The 19,912-nt window shown below is 36.3% G+C and overlaps 1 protein-coding gene across 1 annotated transcript in view; it reads left to right on the top strand.

Annotated features, from left to right (window-relative positions):
* Window positions 1-19,912, top strand: part of LOC121417832 (hyalin-like) — a 70,957-nt gene that overhangs the window by 38,072 nt on the left and 12,973 nt on the right. Inside the window, exons 9-16 of the mRNA XM_041611564.1 lie at window positions 1,786-2,040; window positions 4,222-4,476; window positions 5,347-5,601; window positions 8,306-8,560; window positions 9,429-9,683; window positions 13,438-13,689; window positions 16,019-16,270; window positions 19,670-19,912. Of these exons, the coding sequence (XP_041467498.1) occupies window positions 1,786-2,040; window positions 4,222-4,476; window positions 5,347-5,601; window positions 8,306-8,560; window positions 9,429-9,683; window positions 13,438-13,689; window positions 16,019-16,270; window positions 19,670-19,912 (2,022 nt within the window). The remainder of the gene's footprint in view (window positions 1-1,785; window positions 2,041-4,221; window positions 4,477-5,346; window positions 5,602-8,305; window positions 8,561-9,428; window positions 9,684-13,437; window positions 13,690-16,018; window positions 16,271-19,669) is intronic.

The raw sequence follows: 19,912 nt of genomic DNA, 5'->3' as shown, positions 1-19,912 counted from the left end.
TGAACAAACATGTTAGGAGTTAAAATCCCTCCATGGCATTTGCGTTCTTTAGCAAGGCGTTTATCTACATTTGCCACTCTCCGACAGTGCAAGAATTGACTGCCGGTAGGAAGGATTTCCATGAATGCAAACTGGTTAGATAGAGTATCTGCGCTTACTAAAGGCGGGGTAGCAGTATGCAGAGCTGAGGAATATTGTATAAAGTAATATACAGCGTGTCCCCAAACAATGTCCCTCTGACATACGGCTAAATCAATTCCAAAATTGAATCAGCATATGTATGGAAATATGAAGCTTATTTCATGTTCTAACTTGTTTAAACATATCATTGGTCCCGCTTTAGCGGTTTTGAATACACAATATCTTTGTAACAGTGAAACTTCTCCGCCCATTCCAAGTTTGCCAGCTGTAATGTTGTATGTTCTGCACTTTCCAGCACTACCAACTCCCTTTGATCATCCACAATCTGACCAGGGAAATTCCTGATCTAACTAGGCGTATCATATCACAACCTTGAGCATGTTTAGAAGGGCAACACAAGTGCTTGGCAGTGCTTTATTTGTTTTGATAATGATTATTTCACACGAATGGAGGCAACAGGTCATGATTGTTCCTGCCCGATTCCAAAAATTGCATTTCATTTTCATTATGATTTTTTTTCATTTATTTTATTATCATTATTATTATTAAGTTATCATAATTTAAAGACGATTTCCACTGATTATGTTCGCAATCGCAAAATGTAATACTCTACTATTTTTTCCTTTATCATGCAACTTTTATTTCTCTTCCATTATTCAAATTTTCTTTCGTTGTTTTTACACCAATTCCCCCATCGACCAAAAAAACCCTTTTCTTTATGTTTCATGCCCTTCAGAAAATGCTCAATGTTATGATTTGATGAGCCTGGACAGATTAGCTAAATGTCCCAGCTCAGATCCTGGATGTAGAAAAGGCGGTCATGCTTAGGTCAATGGGGGTAATAGAGCAATGTTGCAAACTTGGAATGGGCCGAAATGCACCACTGTTACGTAACAGAGTGTGCGTTCAAAACCACTTAAGCGAGACCGATAACATGGCTTTTGTAATCCTGTACATTTGATGAAGAATACCTTCATATTTTTTTAGTGAATTCAGTCCAATGTCAGAGGGATATTTATTTTCTGGGACGCGCTGAATAAATAGATTTCTAGTAAAATGTTGAATAAAAAAATATTCATAAAATGGTATTGTAATTAAAACAAAGTAGCATGTCCTTTTCACTGAGCGACCTCAGATCTCAAATACGCATTTATATGCAAAAAAACCCAACCGAGCTTCCCTGTAAGGTATAAATTTCAAATCCAAATCGTTATGGCGTCATTGTCGGCTGCTACAAAAACGATTTTAACTTTATTCCGACCACATGTCTTGCAGCAAATCGGAATCATGATCTTAATATTCCTAGCATTATGGCGAAGTACAAATGTAGTCATTCTATTTCTTGGACCGTTCGAATTGAATGCAAAATGAGATTTGTTACAATAAATCGGGTAATATCCGGTCGTGTTTAGTGTGTGTCGTGAGCATGATGAATATACATGTAAGTCCAATTAATTTGTTTATATATAATACAATCAGGTATTGTTTTTGTTCTACTTGTTATCCAGATAATGGCTATTTGTGTTGCCGTTTGAAGTCCTATCATCATAATCACCATCACCTTGTCATAGGGAACTATCCTTGTTATCGTTACATGCATGTAATAGTTTGGATGATAATCAACACATCATAATTTTCCCCCAGACACTGAGGATCCGGTTATTACTGGTTGCCCGCCATCCATGACTGTACCCACGGAGGATGGGACAATGTATGCTACTGTGTCGTGGAATGCACCAAACGCAACTGATAATTCAAATGAAGTTACACTGACTTTTAACGAGGAACACACCTGGAGTAATTCTGGCTTGTTTCCCATCGGGCTCACCCCTCTTTCTTACACAGCCGAAGACCCATCAGGGAATAGAGAAACTTGCACGTTCACTATATCCATTATAGGTAAATACCTTGAATTAGGGTCCATATTTTGTTTTTCTTAAGGCCTGGTAAAAACGCTCGAGCGTTGTTGGAGCGGTCGTGGAGCGGTAGGGAGAGAGGGTCGAATTTCGCTCACAAAATTTGGGGAAAAATCGAGAAAAAAAATCGAAAATACCCCAAAACAATCGAAATCAAAAATGGTGAAAGGTAGCGAGCGGTGATGATTTTTTTCTCTCCGCTCCACGACCGCTCCAACAACGCTCGGGCGGTGTGACCAGGCCTTACTTAAGTGTTGCGATTGATCCGATGAAAATCAACTACGGAAATGTACATGTATGCATCTAAAAAGGAGGTTTGTTCACGAGATTTTTCTAGATGTTATGTATATGTATCTAGACATGTAGATTCATCGTTTCAGTGTGGGTTTTCTTTTGAATTATTATCATTTTTTATTTGGTGTGTGTGTTTTGGAAAAGAACATTTTGCATAATTCTTATTTCTGTGAGTCAGGGTTCACAGTAAGTTCAAATATTATTCTTGGATATTCGGACGGATTAAATTTCAACATTTAATTTTCAACTCGAACCATTTGCATTTTATTTTGCCGATTCCGGTTGTTTGTTTTATTATCATTTATTATTTGTGGCCGAAGCAGGTAGGGGTCATGTGTAAAAAAAATCATTCCTAATCTAAGAATAAAGCAGCATGATTCATCCCAATAAATTAAAAGTCAATGTTACTAAACTAAATATATGTTCTTTGATAATAGACGAAAATATGTTTTAATATCAGGACAATTGTCAATGAACGACACATGATTAGACTGTGTAGAATCAACATTATTGCTTTGTATATGTATCGACAAAAATCCTTGCATGAAAATAACAGATTAAAATTGTATCCAATGTGCAAGGCAAAACAAAATATAATAATAAAAATGCCATACCCTATAGATTGCGGAATTATGCATCAAAGAGAATCTTAACAATGATATCCAACTCGTTTATGGTGTGGAAGTTTGGGTTAGGACATGCAAGACAACCCTATACCCTATAATATTACTTTAATAAAGGATGGCTAGAATAATAATGCAAAATGGTCATGCTTACTTTGCTCCTTTATTTTATGATCTAAATATTGTAGATATTGAAGAAAAATATTTGATATGGGTTTTTATGAACAATTTCATGCATAATCGGTTAACGCATATATGTAGTGTTATATTGCTCTTTTGTTTACTCAAAGACCGTCCTTATAATATGAGAAAAGATAGATGTGAATCATGGCAAACAATATCACCAAACAATCAATTTTTTCTTCGGGCCCTACTTTATAAAATTTTCAGCCAAGCAATATTAGAAACAACTCCATCCGCAAGATATATGGCAAATACTAGAACTAATGATGTTGGAAGAGTGCAAATACTAGTGTACTGTATATATATATGTATATTACCTAAAAACAAATAATCTCTGAAAAAAAGTTCTTGTGTGAATAATTTATACATATATATGTGTTTTGTAAATAATATATTCAATATTGTTATTTCTGTTATTTGCTACTCGTCACCTGTGCCTGGGAGGCAAAAATAAGATCGAAAAGTATTACTGTGAACCGCAAATCTTTTCCCCCGATTTATCTCATTGGGGGAGTGCAGGTAGACCCCTATACCAGGGATTAAACAAATTTTATGTTTTATTGAATCCTCCATACGTGTGAGAGCAAAAACTCTATATCGTTAATCTATATTGTAGAGTGTATGAAAATACCGTCAATACTTTATTCACCATTTCCCAACACTTCGCTTTTTAGAGTACTAGTTGAGTGTAAAATAAACTTCGCCGCTTTGTATCTGATATATGGGACAAATTACTCGAACTTCTCAGATTCGTGTATGTTTCCATACAAAAATATATCATAGATTAGATGACGTCAGCGTAAGTGCGTCTCATGTGAAAACAAAAATGCAGTTCAACTTGAGCCCAGTGAAATGCGTACGAAACTTACGTGCACAGCCCGATAATTTCGAGATATTCTCAAGCAGAATGCTCAACTGTTAAGCCGTAGAATGAATGTAGTTTGCATTGCTGTGTTTAGAGGTTTGTAAGCTTTCGATTTGTACATGTTTGGTTTATTATACTTTTTAGTCTGGTCTGGTAAATGATTCATGGGTGTTGAAATTGGTTGATTTTGATTTTACAGATGAAGAGGAACCTGTTATAAATGGCTGCCCACCTTCCATGTCTGTATTCATGGAAACAGGTAGGGATTACGCTACGGTGTCTTGGATTGCACCAAATGTAACGGACAATTCTAATAGCGTGACACTGACATTCAATGAAGCCAGCGCCTGGACAAATGCTGACAACTTTCCTGAAGGAATCACATCTCTTTCCTATACAGCTGAAGATATAGCTGGAAATACAGCTACCTGTATGTTCACCATATCAGTTATAGGTAAATCTATCATGTTCTCTTTATCTTTAATGTATATTATAAATTATTTTGGGAAATGTTAATTACAGAAATATTATACATGTATATGCCTTTAATTATTGATGTTAGCGGGATTCTAGTAGGAAATTTTGCACAGCGGCGTATGGAGATTACAAACAGAGTAGATGTATTGTCCAATCCTCTTCATGTTAAGAAACATCCAAGAAGTCTTTGTCAAAAATTGGCAAATCTAGAAAAATGACAAAATGTTGCGTATTGACAAAATGTTTTTCGTAAGGGTAGTAAAGTTCTGATAATGGAATGGCGTGAATTGGACGAAATTGTCCTTCGGACACTTGGTGTGCCACTTTATATACGAAAAAGCTGCTTTTCCAAAAAGCCGAATACTTTTTTTTTTACCTTACGAAATTAATTGAATGGACGCAACTCCATTATTGTCTCGACCAAATTTGTTTTGTGTGGCACGAAATAAATTTTGTGTACAAAATTTACAAAATACCTTTCATAATTATGAGTAAAATCTAATTTTGTGTCCGGAATGGTGTGAAATAGTCGGACTTTCATATTGCAAACTTGCGCCTCACATGTTTATGTGTACAAACTAATGAAATCAGAACGTTTCTGGTCTAATTTGGATCTTGAGCACAGAAAAAAGTCCACGAAACTTTCGTGAACAGCCCAGTAATTTCGAGATAATCACAAGCAGAATGATCAGCTGTTAATCCGTAAAATGAAGGAAGTTCTTTTTTGTTATGTTTTGAAGTTTATACATTTTCAAATGGTATATGATATCTTTAATTTCACCTGTGGGTCCGGTCAAGATCTTTGAGAATCATGGGTATTTATAGTTGTTTTGTTTTTTCCCCACAGATAAAGAGGAACCTGTTATACATAACTGCCCTTCTTCGATATCTGTGGCAATGGAAACAGGTCGGGATTACGCTACAGTATCTTGGGATACACCATTTGCAACGGACAATTCTCAGAGGCCAACACTGATATTCAATGAAGTCAACGCCTGGACAAATCCTGACAACTTTCCTGAAGGAATTACCTCTCTGTCATATACAGCTGAAGATGCCGCTGGAAACAGAGCTACCTGCACGTTCAGCCTAACAGTTATAGGTATAACCATCATGTTCTTTTCAAATCATATTGTAAATTATTTCGGGAAATGTTACTCAGAGAACTATTATTGTTGTTGGTGGCAGGAGTCTAACATGAAATTAGACCGGGTGTTTTGACTAAAAGTGGTAGAGCGTCCACCTCATGAACGGAAGGTCGTGGGTTCGATTCACGGCCGAGTCATACCAATGACTTATAAAAATTGAACCTTCTGCCTTCTTGCTTGGCGCTCAGCATTTAGACTTGTGGAGGGTAATAATAACATATTATGTTATGCAGGGCCCGCTGGAAGAACAATCATATGATCGAAGTCGCTAACCGGGGTAAATAAAACGTTATTATTATCATTAGCAGAGAATTTTAATACAGCGATGTACAGAAGATTCAAGAAGAGGGTAAATGTCAAATGACCTTGATGATAAAGAACGACCACGAGTCGAATCGAGACAACATTTTTAATCATTGATCGTTGGAAAACGGAATATGTAATTGTTGTGATTACAAAATTACTATTTCGGTACAATCATTTTCTACAAATATCTTTCAGCAGTACTAAATTGTGCGGCGGATCATTGGCTTGCCATTTCATATACGAAATTACATTTTGTTAAAATAATTTTTTTTGTACCATTCGAAATTAATATAATAGACGCAACTACATATCGTGTCAACAAAATTTATTTTGTGTGGCACGAAATAAATTTGGTATACGAAATTACACCGCGTCATGACAAAATTACTTTCGCACGAGTGAAAGCAGTTGCTGGTGTAATTTGATGCCATGATTTTGAATACGATGAAAATCGTACAAAACTTAGTGCACAGCCCGAGAATTTCGAGATATTCTCAAACACAATGCTCGGCTGATTAACATGAATGAAGCTTGCATTGCTGTGTTTACAAGTTTATAAAGTTTCGATTGGTATATGATCTGTTATATCCCTCTTGTGAATATTCATGAGTATTCTACATTAATTATTGGTCATTTCGTGATCATGTGATAAAGTATAATTTCAATAGGAAAACACATCACTGCAATAAACTTGATATAGTTTTTGTGTAGCTCCGTAGGTTTTTGGGCATACTTTCAAGGGAAGAAATGCGCATGCTCATGCTCGATTTTTTTTCTTCTCAACTTTGAATTGTGCATGCTTGACATAGATATCGATCATCCGCAAAAAAAGTAAATAAAGTAAAATATAAGTTCTCGCCCAAATTACCCTATCGACAATATGAACAACAGTGTTGAATTGGGTCTAGATTACAATGCAGAAAATCCAATTTCAACGGCCATTCACAATGGATCCTTTAATATTAAATAAACATACCTAACAAGGTGAATCAAGATCTGATACTAGGTTTTAGAGCATACGTTTTACCTGCGCGTATCTATTTTGAGCACCACCGAAGCAACGGCCAGCGCAGCACAGCGGACCTCTCCTTATGTACAGTCGGGTAGAAGCCGCGCGCCGCCTCTCCATAAACTGTCTAGTAATATGCTAGGCAGACCTAGAGTAGGACTAGATCCACAATGTTAAAGAGGGCTATTAAACAAATAATATCAGGCCTTTCTTTCGAAAGCATAGTGGGAATAATCAATCATCGATTGGACTGGCAATGTAACTATTTTCCTCTTTAATTTGACACCTAAATTAAGAAAATGGTCAAGAAATAACAAAGTTCTGGTCATTTGAAATAAGGCTTGAATTTCAATAATTTCATAAAATGAAGAGGTTCTCCAGGCTGGCTTTCAAACTCACTCGACACTCTGTTTTGTTGACGATCAGCCATGCATTGAATCTTTTGTTCACCAAGCGAAAGCTTCTCTGGGAAACCGGTGAAAACACGTTTATCTCATGAAATTATGGAAATACAAGCCTTATTTCAAATGACCAGAACTTTTTTATTTCTTGACCATTTTCTGTAATTTAGGCACCAAATTAAAGAGCAGATATTGAACTTTTCAGAAATGTGGTTTTCTTTTTGAAACCCAGATACCCCCCGCCAAATGAGTTTTTGGTATCCTTTCTTCAAATTGTTTTTGCTCACTCATGCATGAATAAGAAATAACCTAAGTAATATCAAATGAAAGAGGAGATTCTCAGCTTTAAATTGGTAGGTAATTTGTCTATTCTATTTATGATTAAGTTATGAAAAATGATCGCTAAATCTCGGTTTCGTTTATTCTGGGACGCACTGTATATTACCCCGTCTGTAGCTCCAGCTGCTAAAGGCGCTTGGTGCATTCAATGATTGAATCCTGCCGGGTCCCCATTCACCTCACCTGGGTCGAGTACAGCACAATGTGGATAAATTTCTCACTGAAGGAAAACACGACACGGCTAGGATTCAAACCCACGACCCTCTGTTTGAAAGGCGAGAGTAAGAACCACTAGACCCCGACGAACCCACACAACAAGTCTGTTGCTCTTGTGGCACACGTATTTTTGACAAAAACGTTCAGCTGTACATTGTCTGTTAACAGACATTTCAACACATTAAGCGTTTTATTGAATGCTCGATAATTTCGAGATATTCTCAAGCAGAATGCTAAACTGTTAAGCCGTAGAATGAATGTAGTTTGCATTGCTGTGTTTAGAGGTTTGTAAGCTTTCGATTTGTACATGTTTGGTTTATTATACTTTTTAGTCTGGTCTGGTAAATGATTCATGGGTGTTGAAATTGGTTGATTTTGTTTTTACAGATGAAGAGGAACCTGTTATAAATGGCTGCCCACCTTCCATGTCTGTATTCATGGAAACAGGTAGGGATTACGCTACGGTGTCTTGGATTGCACCAAATGTAACGGACAATTCTAATAGCGTGACACTGACATTCAATGAAGCCAGCGCCTGGACAAATGCTGACAACTTTCCTGAAGGAATCACATCTCTTTCCTATACAGCTGAAGATATAGCTGGAAATACAGCTACCTGTATGTTCACCATATCAGTTATAGGTAAATCTATCATGTTCTCTTTATCTTTAATGTATATTATAAATTATTTTGGGAAATGTTAATTACAGAAATATTATACATGTATATGCCTTTAATTATTGATGTTAGCGGGATTCTAGTAGGAAATTTTGCACAGCGGCGTATGGAGATTACAAACAGAGATGTATTGTCCAATCCTCTTCATGTTAAGAAACATCCAAGAAGTCTTTGTCAAAAATTGGCAAATCTAGAAAAATTACAAAAATGTTGCGTATTGACAAAATGTTTTTCGTAAGGGTAGTAAAGTTCTGATAATGGAATGGCGTGAATTGGACGAAATTGTCCTTCGGACACTTGGTGTGCCACTTTATATACGAAAAAGCTGCTTTTCCAAAAAGCCGAATACTTTTTTTTTTACCTTACGAAATTAATTGAATGGACGCAACTCCATTATTGTCTCGACCAAATTTGATTTGTGTGGCACGAAATAAATTTTGTGTACAAAATTTACAAAATACCTTTCATAATTATGAGTAAAATCTAATTTTGTGTCCGGAATAGTGTGAAATAGTCGGACTTTCATATTGCAAACTTGCGCCTCACATGTTTATGTGTACAAACTAATGAAATCAGAACGTTTCTGGTCTAATTTGGATCTTGAGCACAGAAAAAAGTCCACGAAACTTTCGTGAACAGCCCAGTAATTTCGACATAATCACAAGCAGAATGATCAGCTGTTAATCCGTAAAATGAAGGAAGTTTTTAATTGTTATGTTTTGAAGTTTATACATTTTCAAATGGTATATGATTTCTTTAATTTCACCTGTGGGTCCGGTCAAGATCTTTGAGAATCATGGGTATTTATAGTTGTTTTGTTTTTTCCCCACAGATAAAGAGGAACCTGTTATACATTACTGCCCTTCTTCGATATCTGTGGCAATGGAAACAGGTCGGGATTACGCTACAGTATCTTGGGATACACCATTTGCAACGGACAATTCTCAGAGGGCAACACTGATATTCAATGAAGTCAACGCCTGGACAAATCCTGACAACTTTCCTGAAGGAATTACCTCTCTGTCATATACAGCTGAAGATGCCGCTGGAAACAGAGCTACCTGCACGTTCAGCCTAACAGTTATAGGTATAACCATCATGTTCTTTTCAAATCATATTGTAAATTATTTCGGGAAATGTTACTCAGAGAACTATTATTGTTGTTGGTGGCAGGAGTCTAACATGAAATTAGACCGGGTGTTTTGACTAAAAGTGGTAGAGCGTCCACCTCATGAACGGAAGGTCGTGGGTTCGATTCACGGCCGAGTCATACCAATGACTTATAAAAATTGAACCTTCTGCCTTCTTGCTTGGCGCTCAGCATTTAGACTTGTGGAGGGTAATAATAACATATTATGTTATGCAGGGCCCGCTGGAAGAACAATCATATGATCGAAGTCGCTAACCGGAGTAAATAAAACGTTATTATTATCATTAGCAGAGAATTTTAATACAGCGATGTACAGAAGATTCAAGAAGAGGGTAAATGTCAAATGACCTTGATGATAAAGAACGACCACGAGTCGAATCGAGACAACATTTTTAATCATTGATCGTTGGAAAACGGAATTTGTAATAGTTGTGATTACAAAATTACTATTTCGGTACAATCATTTTCTACAAATATCTTTCAGCAGTACTAAATTGTGCGGCGGATCATTGGCTTGCCATTTCATATACGAAATTACATTTTGTTAAAATAATTTTTTTTTGTACCATTCGAAATTAATATAATAGACGCAACTACATATCGTGTCAACGAAATTTATTTTCTGTGGCACGAAATAAATTTGGTATACGAAATTACACCGCGTCATGACAAAATTACTTTCGCACGAGTGAAAGCAGTTGCTGGTGTAATTTGATGCCATGATTTTGAATACGATGAAAATCGTACAAAACTTAGTGCACAGCCCGAGAATTTCGAGATATTCTCAAACACAATGCTCGGCTGATTAACATGAATGAAGCTTGCATTGCTGTGTTTACAAGTTTATAAAGTTTCGATTGGTATATGATCTGTTATATCCCTCTTGTGAATATTCATGAGTATTCTACATTAATTATTGGTCATTTCGTGATCATGTGATAAAGTATAATTTCAATAGGAAAACACATCACTGCAATAAACTTGATATAGTTTTTGTGTAGCTCCGTAGGTTTTTGGGCATACTTTCAAGGGAAGAAATGCGCATGCTCATGCTCGATTTTTTTTCTTCTCAACTTTGAATTGTGCATGCTTGACATAGATATCGATCATCCGCAAAAAAAGTAAATAAAGTAAAATATAAGTTCTCGCCCAAATTACCCTATCGACAATATGAACAACAGTGTTGAATTGGGTCTAGATTACAATGCAGAAAATCCAATTTCAACGGCCATTCACAATGGATCCTTTAATATTAAATAAACATACCTAACAAGGTGAATCAAGATCTGATACTAGGTTTTAGAGCATACGTTTTACCTGCGCGTATCTATTTTGAGCACCACCGAAGCAACGGCCAACGCAGCACAGCGGACCTCTCCTTATGTACAGTCGGGTAGAAGCAGCGCGCCGCCTCTCCATAAACTGTCTAGTAATATGCTAGGCAGACCTAGAGTAGGACTAGATCCACAATGTTAAAGAGGGCTATTAAACAAATAATATCAGGCCTTTCTTTCGAAAGCATAGTGGGAATAATCAATCATCGATTGGACTGGCAATGTAACTATTTTCCTCTTTAATTTGACACCTAAATTAAGAAAATGGTCAAGAAATAACAAAGTTCTGGTCATTTGAAATAAGGCTTGAATTTTAATAATTTCATAAAATGAAGAGGTTCTCCAGGCTGGCTTTCAAACTCACTGGACACTCTGTTTTGTTGACGATCAGCCATGCATTAAATCTTTTGTTCACCAAGCGAAAGCTTCTCTGGGAAACCGGTGAAAACACGTTTATCTCATGAAATTATGGAAATACAAGCCTTATTTCAAATGACAGAACTTTTTTATTTCTTGACCATTTTCTGTAATTTAGGCACCAAATTAAAGAGCAGATATTGAAGTTTTCAGAAATGTGGTTTTCCTTTTGAAACCCAGATACCCCCCGCCAAATGAGTTTTTGGTATCCTTTCTTCAAATTGTTTTTGCTCACTCATGCATGAATAAGAAATAACCTAAGTAATATCAGATGAAAGAGGAGATTCTCAGCTTTAAATTGGTAGGTAATTTGTCTATTCTATTTATGATTAAGTTATGAAAAATGATCGCTAAATCTCGGTTTCGTTTATTCTGGGACGCACTGTATATTACCCCGTCTGTAGTTCCAGCTGCTAAAGGCGCTTGGTGCATTCAATGATTTAATCCTGCCGGGTCCCCATTCATCTCACCTGGGTCGAGTACAGCACAATGTGGATAAATTTCTCACTGAAGGAAAACACGACATGGCTAGGATTCAAACCCACGACCCTCTGTTTGAAAGGCGAGAGTAAGAACCACTAGACCCCGACGAGCCCACACAACAAGTCTGTTGCTCTTGTGGCACACGTATTTTTGACAAAAATGTTCAGCTGTACATTGTCTGTTAACAGACATTTCAATACATTAAGCGTTTTATTGAATGCTTCGTACTTCTCATAGCAAATGCTTTCTATTGATAGATCTATGTTGCAGAGTGTATGTGAATAACGTCGATGCTTTATCTGCCATTCGCAATCCCTCCGGATGTTCTATTATATTACTAATTGAGAGAAAAGTGAACTTGGCCGCTTTATATCTGTTATCTGAGAAAAAAAATTATCGTACTTCTCAGGTTTGTGTATGTTTTCATTAAAATACAATAGTTAATGATGTCAGCATAAGTGTGTCTCATTTTAATTGTCGTTTGAATCTCTAAAAATATGACTGAATGAATATATATATGTATTCGTAGGATGTACTGATGATTAATGCGTAATTAGTTCGCAAGCAGAAAAGAAAAGACGTTTTTTTCTTAAGGGGTGCAAAGGGTGCGATTGGAAAGTCCATCGAATTAACGTCATTCCGCTAGGAAATAACAGAATTCAGTTCAATCCGTACACAAAAATTAGTTTTTATTCATACAAAATACATTCCGTCACAACGCAGTATAATTTCCTACAAGAAAATTATATTTAACCTCCAGTTATGAGTTTTGTCTCGATGAAATGTAATGGCGTCCAAATTCATTTCGTATTGTACAGAACCTATTTTGCACTAATGAGTGGTACACCAAGTCCGAGTGCAAACTCCATCCACTTCACGCCATTCCGTATACTTAATTTGTCACTACCCTTTAATACTAAACGAAAATCGTCATTACGCAATGTAATAATGTGCACTATTCGTTTTTAACCACGCGAAAGGAAGTAATAATAATGATGACAAGAACAATCATTTAAGTGATAATGATAATGATAATAATCTCTAATCTTTAGATTCATTAATATACATCGTTATATGATTCAACGAACCGAAATTCATTAAGGAATTAACCAATGTTTTGATATTTTGAATAGTTTGATCCTAAAGATTGATTTTGTAAACGGGTACTGCGCGCGACAAATATTTTGTAGCGATCGCGGCCCGATATCTTAAAGGTGGCTGGTTAATCAGCCCGACCTCCGCTCTGTCTTTACGTCATAATAAATCAGACAATTTTTCTGTTGTCAACCCCACAGCCTTTCATAGCTCCAAAACATGAATTCCTTCGTGTACCTAATTATCTCATCTCGGATAAGTTCAGTACATTTAAGACCAAAATAATTACGGGATGTCTCTGATTTGGCTCAACGAACCTTGTTATGTTTCAAAATGGTTTGTCTTTTTATTTTTTTCATCAGATAACGAAGAGCCTGTAATAAACGATTGCCCACTTACACAGTCTGTTAGCACGGATCCTGGTCAGAATTTTGCTACAGTCTCATGGGAAGAACCTACTGTGATGGATAACTCGGATCAAAACGTTGGTCTCGCATTCATGGGGAATGGAAGAAATGGCGGCACCTTTCCACTGGGAATAACTACCCTTTCTTATACAGCAACTGATGCCAACGAAAACACAGCAACATGCATGTTTTTAATTGTTGTCAGGGGTATGATGATTGTTTTTTTTTAAGGTCAAGCCCACCCAAGAAAAAAATAGTAAATCAATAGAGAAAAAATTTAAAAAGCATTATACTAAACATTTCTTCAAAATCAGAAGTAATATTAGAGGGTTACGGTATTTTACGTACTTGCCTATATTTTTACAATGCAGTTAGAAGTATATGCACAACTCAGTGACATGAAATACATATGAGAGAGTCGATGATGTCAGTCACTCAATATCTCTTATGTTTACTTTTGCTTTACTAAACCATAAGCTGTTATAAAAATGGTAATACCATACACACAGGGATGAATATAACTCATTTTCACAGAACAATGAAGAGAAAATAAGATTCTTTTATATTTCATATGATAAAAAAATATATCGTTTGTTTGGTGTCATCAGTCTCCTCATTTCAATACTGATCGGGACTTACATATGACTATTTTGTGAAATGAAGTGAAACTAAAAAAAGGCCATTAAACTATTTGTTTTACATCCTTGTCTTATGCTTGTTGGATATTTCTCTTTTAATTCAAATATTTCTTTTCGCTGGTGGACTCGGAAAAGTTTGTGAATATGATTACACTTCTGTTCGTTATTGAGAAGAAAGTTTGTCCATGCCTGCAATTACTCGTTGAAAATTATTATACCAATGACATTTCCAATATCATGAGAGATAAAGTATACAGTTTAATTAAAGTATGCAAGACACTTCAAATTACACAGTTGATTCATTTCACGTCCAAGGTTATACGCTCCAAAGCAAAATACAGTTTGTAGGAATTGCTCGCAGTAATAACTAAAATCCGTATAACCTATTTTAAATTGATTTTTCTCAAACCTTTGGAAATATTTATGACTATCTCTTTTTCTGTGTTTTTGCAGTAATATTTTTGTCAGGGTGAACTTCCCTTTTAAAAATATGTTGATGCGAGTCAAACGATCTGAACGCATCGACTAAACTTCATATTACTGAAAACAATAATTTACATGTTTCCTTTTTTGGGAGGAGGGTGGTTGACTAAATTGTTCTTAAAATTGATGTTATTGATTTTAATTTCATATTGGCAAACCGTTTGAACTTCATCAGTCTCCTGAAACATTATATTAATAGTGATAGATTTATATCAAACACACTTCTTCCGAATGAGATTTCTAGAACTTATATATTACATGACGCTAATGGCATCATTGCAAGATATTGCGAGCGCGAATCTCGAACTCTTTGAAATTTTATATAATACAATATATGAATTACACATTTTGTTACCATTGAAAATGTGTATCTAATTAAAAGAATTGACGCGAGCTTAAGCGCGAACGATTTTTTTAGTGACCATGATATGAACATGGTAAGGACTGCATTTAGTGACTGATGAAAAAAACAATGATAATATATATATATATTTTTTATCCTACGGGGATGTACTGTGAACATAAAGGGTTGTCCCTCAACATCCATTTGTACAGATTACATGTGTGAGGTATGAAGAAATTAATAACATAGCTCAACTCTAAGTGTCCCCATCCCGCTCCCGCGAAAATTCCTTGTAATACATCTGTAACGCTTTTAGCTAACATCGCGACGTGGCATGAAGTTTTTCTTTCAAACATATGATCTTCATGTAGGTAGGAACGAAATTACGCAACATGTATTATCTTTTCATGTCATTATTTCTACTTTTATTGAATTATAAATATTAATGAATTCTATCTTGTTACTAGTCAGATTAAACTCACCTACGAGTCCCCCCCCAAAAAAAAAAAAAATAAAAAGAAAATAAAAAATAAAGAATCGTAAAGAAATATAATTTATGATATATTTATAGATTGTACAGTTGATCAGAGTCCTACAAAAAGTCGGTTAATGAAAAATGACAGCTTTGGTCGTATTAAATGGAGCGAAATTTCGATTTTACGCATTAACTATCATTATTAACTAATAAGATTTTTGGAAGAATTTGAACCTACAGTTTAATTTTGTAAATCGGTAATGCGCGCAACAATTTTCGTAGCGATCGCACGATCGACATCCGATAATTGAAAGAGGGGGGAGGGGGTTATCAGCCTCAACCCACTCTTTTGTTTTAAGTCATCCCCAACAGCCTTTTATAGCAAAAACGTATATATTCCTTCTGGTACATATTTACCTCATCTCTGATAAGTTCAGCACAATTTAGATCAACTCTTCCAATATGAATTACGCCTTGTCTCAGATTCGAACCCATAAACCTCTTGTGTTTTAAAGTCAGAAGACTAAAACAATGACTGAAATAACCCATGTATTGTTTTGTTTATTTATACATTTTGTCTTTTTTGTTATTCATCAGATAACGAAGACCCTGTAATAAACGATTGCCCACTTACACAGTCTGTTAGCACAGATCCTGGTCAGAAATTTGCTATAGTCTCATGGGACGAACCTACTGCGATGGACAACTCGGATCGAAACGTTGGCCTCGCATTCATGGGGAATGGAAGAAATGGCGGCAACTTTCCACTGGGAATAACTACCCTTTCTTATACAGCAACTGATGCCCACGAAAACACAGCAACATGTATGTTTTCAATTGTTGTCAGTGGTAAGTTGATAGCTTTTTAAGGTCAAGTCCAACCCCTAAAAAAAATGTTCATTTGAATCAGTGGGGAAACACTAACTGAAATGAGACGTAAAATTAGAAAATTACGACATTTTAAGTTTCTGCTTATTTTTCACTAATATCTTAATCACATTTGCTCTACGGCGTGTCGAAAACAGCCGTTTCAACATTTGTGGTACCAGCTACATAGGTGGTTTAAATGAGAATTAATAAAACGGATGGTTTCGACTCGCCGTACGGCCGCCGTAGAGCAAAAGTGACCGAGGTAGTTATGTTTTGACGCTTCAAGAGGAGAATTTCCCAACTAGGGCAGACAGGTTAAACAAACGAGACATGCTCAAAATGCCTGCAGTCAGGGCATCTGCGTTCGGCATGCATAAATGAGGCAATTGTAAACAAACCGGGCTCATTGAAGCTTACCAACAAAACCCACGACACACCCACCGTTTCGTCCAATCAGCGGCCGGAAAACGTCAAGTCATCGCGATGGTCCCCGCAAGCAGACACCCAGTGCGGGTTTCAGCTGCGCTATGAAAATCAAGAAACAGAGAGCGTCCCTTACAACACAGACTTTCCCATGTTTTTAGAAAACCAGACATACGGCCGGTCAGACCGCACGTCCATATGCTAATGAGCAAAAAGGCCAGATTCATCCTAATGATGTCGTGGCTGAATCTTCCTCCTTGCAAAATTTGTGAGATTTTCTTTCTCTAAGAATTGACCTGTTTTAACCTCAAGTTAAATGAAATATTATTGCACCATCAGATAGAGTAAATGTTACTCTTTCATATTGGTCATTTATTTTGTATACAATATTTTTGTTAAATAAGAAAATTTCTGGGCTGAAAATGTGCCTTAAAACTGAATTTTCTTCCTCTGTTTTCTTTTGCAAATTGTGCATATCTTTTTATTTTGAGCCTCAATGATATCTATATCACCATAAAGCTGAACTTCTGTTCTTTCTTACAATGCCACTCTTGATATGCGGCACCTTTTAATCGGGTCAAGATCACACTTTTCCCACCAAGGTACAAGACGAGATTTCTGAAATGGTGTACTTGCATGAAATCCAGAGTTCTGATTGGCTGGATAAGGTTCAAAGAACAACAGGCGCGGGGTATTTGAGGGGATTACCACATTAGAAGTGTGACCTCCCCATGAAGCCAGGCACTGGAACCGTTGGAATTTGCCATTGTGTGGTCTCTTTGACCAATCAGAGTGCAGTATTCTTGTTTTCAAGCTGCTTTATGTAGTTTGCAAAAAAAAGGTGTGATCTTGACCCGATTAAAACAATTCTTATTTTAGAATATATACCATTTTAAAGCATACATATTCAGCTTTATCATGGTGTAAAAATCATTTGGGCTCAAACAAAAATAAAGTGTGAAAATAGCAGCTTTTGTCAGGTGAATATAATTATTTTGTAGCATATTTTAGATCAAAACTTTAACCTATAGTGAAAAATCTTTGAATAAATTCAAACATATGACTTGAAAGAATGGTTCTTTTTCTTTGCAATGATACCAAATTCATGAAATTCGAAGCACAATTAGAGCAGCAATGACCGAATGAAAAGAAGTGTTTTGGTCCGCATCAAGCACATTAACTATGCAAAACATCTCCAGTCATGAATATCACTTGGATGAAATAAGCCACTTTCTTGGGACCTGTTGTCTGACTGACGGCCCAATGAGAGGCGCAGCAGCAGTCATCCCCGGATTACGCGGATCCGTCTTCTACCTATCAAGTCTACTAATCGCCGACATCACGGCAACCCTGATACTGATAGACGCTTTACCTTCGCAACTGGAGACAACACACACCGGATATATCGCGATACCAGCGTGCGTGCTTCAAACGAAACTAGCCAGGTGAGCCAGCGCCTATCGCGACCCGCTCAAGCGAGGTAACCACGAATCGACCAGAGCAAAGTTCGGATACAGCTGATCAGATTGCACCTTCAAAGTTGAGCAATCACCAACAATCGAAGATTGCGCAATTTACTGAGAAACTAGACTGATCAAAGTGTAGTCAGCAATCGTTGGTCACCAGATGAAAACGTATCCTGTGGAAGCGCGTCTTCTCAAAATGATGAGTCTGTGTCAGCGGAGTATTCTGAGTGCGAGGAAGGCATCGTCACTGAACAAAAGTCTGATCTCTCGGCAGAATCTCCAGATCCAGTGACAGCAAGGATCAAAATGAGCACTGCATCTAACCGAAAGCCAAGATCAAGAAAGAAATCCTTGATGAAAAGATGTTTTTTTTTTCCTTCTTCTTTTGAAGAGACTTTGTAAAGTGTGTTCTTTGGAAATTCCTTTTACATTTTTGTAATATGTCTCTTTCTTCTTGACACCTACAAAGTTTGGATGTAGGAAGATTAAGGAACAAACTTAAACGTCAGATATGTAGATGGTGTAAACAAGAAAACGTTGATATTTTGCTTTTCAAGAAACCTACTAGAGTGAAGGATTTGAAACCATAATATTAAAAGAAGAGGAAAATGTTTCTTTTCACATTTTACTTATAATTATAGCAGTGTTGCTGTTCTTTCAAGTGGAATAGTTGTTTTAAAATATCAATAAGGTAGATAAAAACAAATGATGGAGGACTTTACTCCTATGTCATGATAGAAGATGCACGTACTGAAAAAAAAGAAAATTTCCTAGTAAAAATGCCAACAAAAATGCTTATGTTCTTATATTTCGCCAAAACAAAAACTCTTTTGTCTTAGGGTAGTCAAAGTTCTTATTATAAAACACCACAAAAACTAATTCAACTTTGTAAACAAAGAAGCTTGAGAGATATTTGGAGAAAGACCGATTTGCAATCACGATTGTAATTGTGGTTTGATTTTTTTTAATTTTGTTTATTTCTTTGTTTGTTTTTTGCATTAGGTTATTATTAGTAATTGTAATCCATTTTTGTGAATTAAGGTAACAACTGTCACGCTGCCATATTATGTTTTTGATAAAACTCGGATTTTAAAGATAAATGCCAGTTGTGGTAGCGATCTCAAGTTTTAACAGATTCAGAGTGCTTGTACGTATACACAAGAAAAAAAATAAACATGTGCCTAAAGATTTCAGAAGGAAATGTGTCATTGCTATCAAATTAGCCCTATGCGCACAGCATCTCGTCAGAATGTACAAGCTTCCACACATGCCGTTTTCATAAGGTTTAATAATGATTTTAAGAATGATTGGTTTATGTCAATCAAGAATTTTATGATTTCATTATGTTAATTTTACGTTATGTAGCTGACCTGATCTACTTATATGAAAATATGGTAGCAATCAACCGTAGTTTTTTAAGTTTCCCCATAAAGTAATTGTAAAACGCAACTATCCATTGTTTTACCTCTAAATTATGTTTTCTATAAAGATAATGAAGCCCCGGTTATCACCAATTGTCCATCTGCCAAGACTAAAACATCAGACGTCGGATCTGAAACAGCAACAGTTCATTGGCCCGAACCCATCGAATCAGATAATTCCGGAAACGTGACATTGGATTTAAGTCATGGAAGCGGAGATTCATTCGCCATAGGCCAAACCCTGGTGACATACACCGCGCGAGATCTCAGTGGAAACATGGCAACATGTACATTTGTTATATCGGTGACGG

The sequence above is a fragment of the Lytechinus variegatus genome, chromosome 6, assembly GCF_018143015.1.
Source record: "Lytechinus variegatus isolate NC3 chromosome 6, Lvar_3.0, whole genome shotgun sequence".
Classification (NCBI taxonomy): domain Eukaryota; kingdom Metazoa; phylum Echinodermata; class Echinoidea; order Temnopleuroida; family Toxopneustidae; genus Lytechinus; species Lytechinus variegatus.
This window is presented reverse-complemented; position numbering and strand designations above follow the sequence as displayed.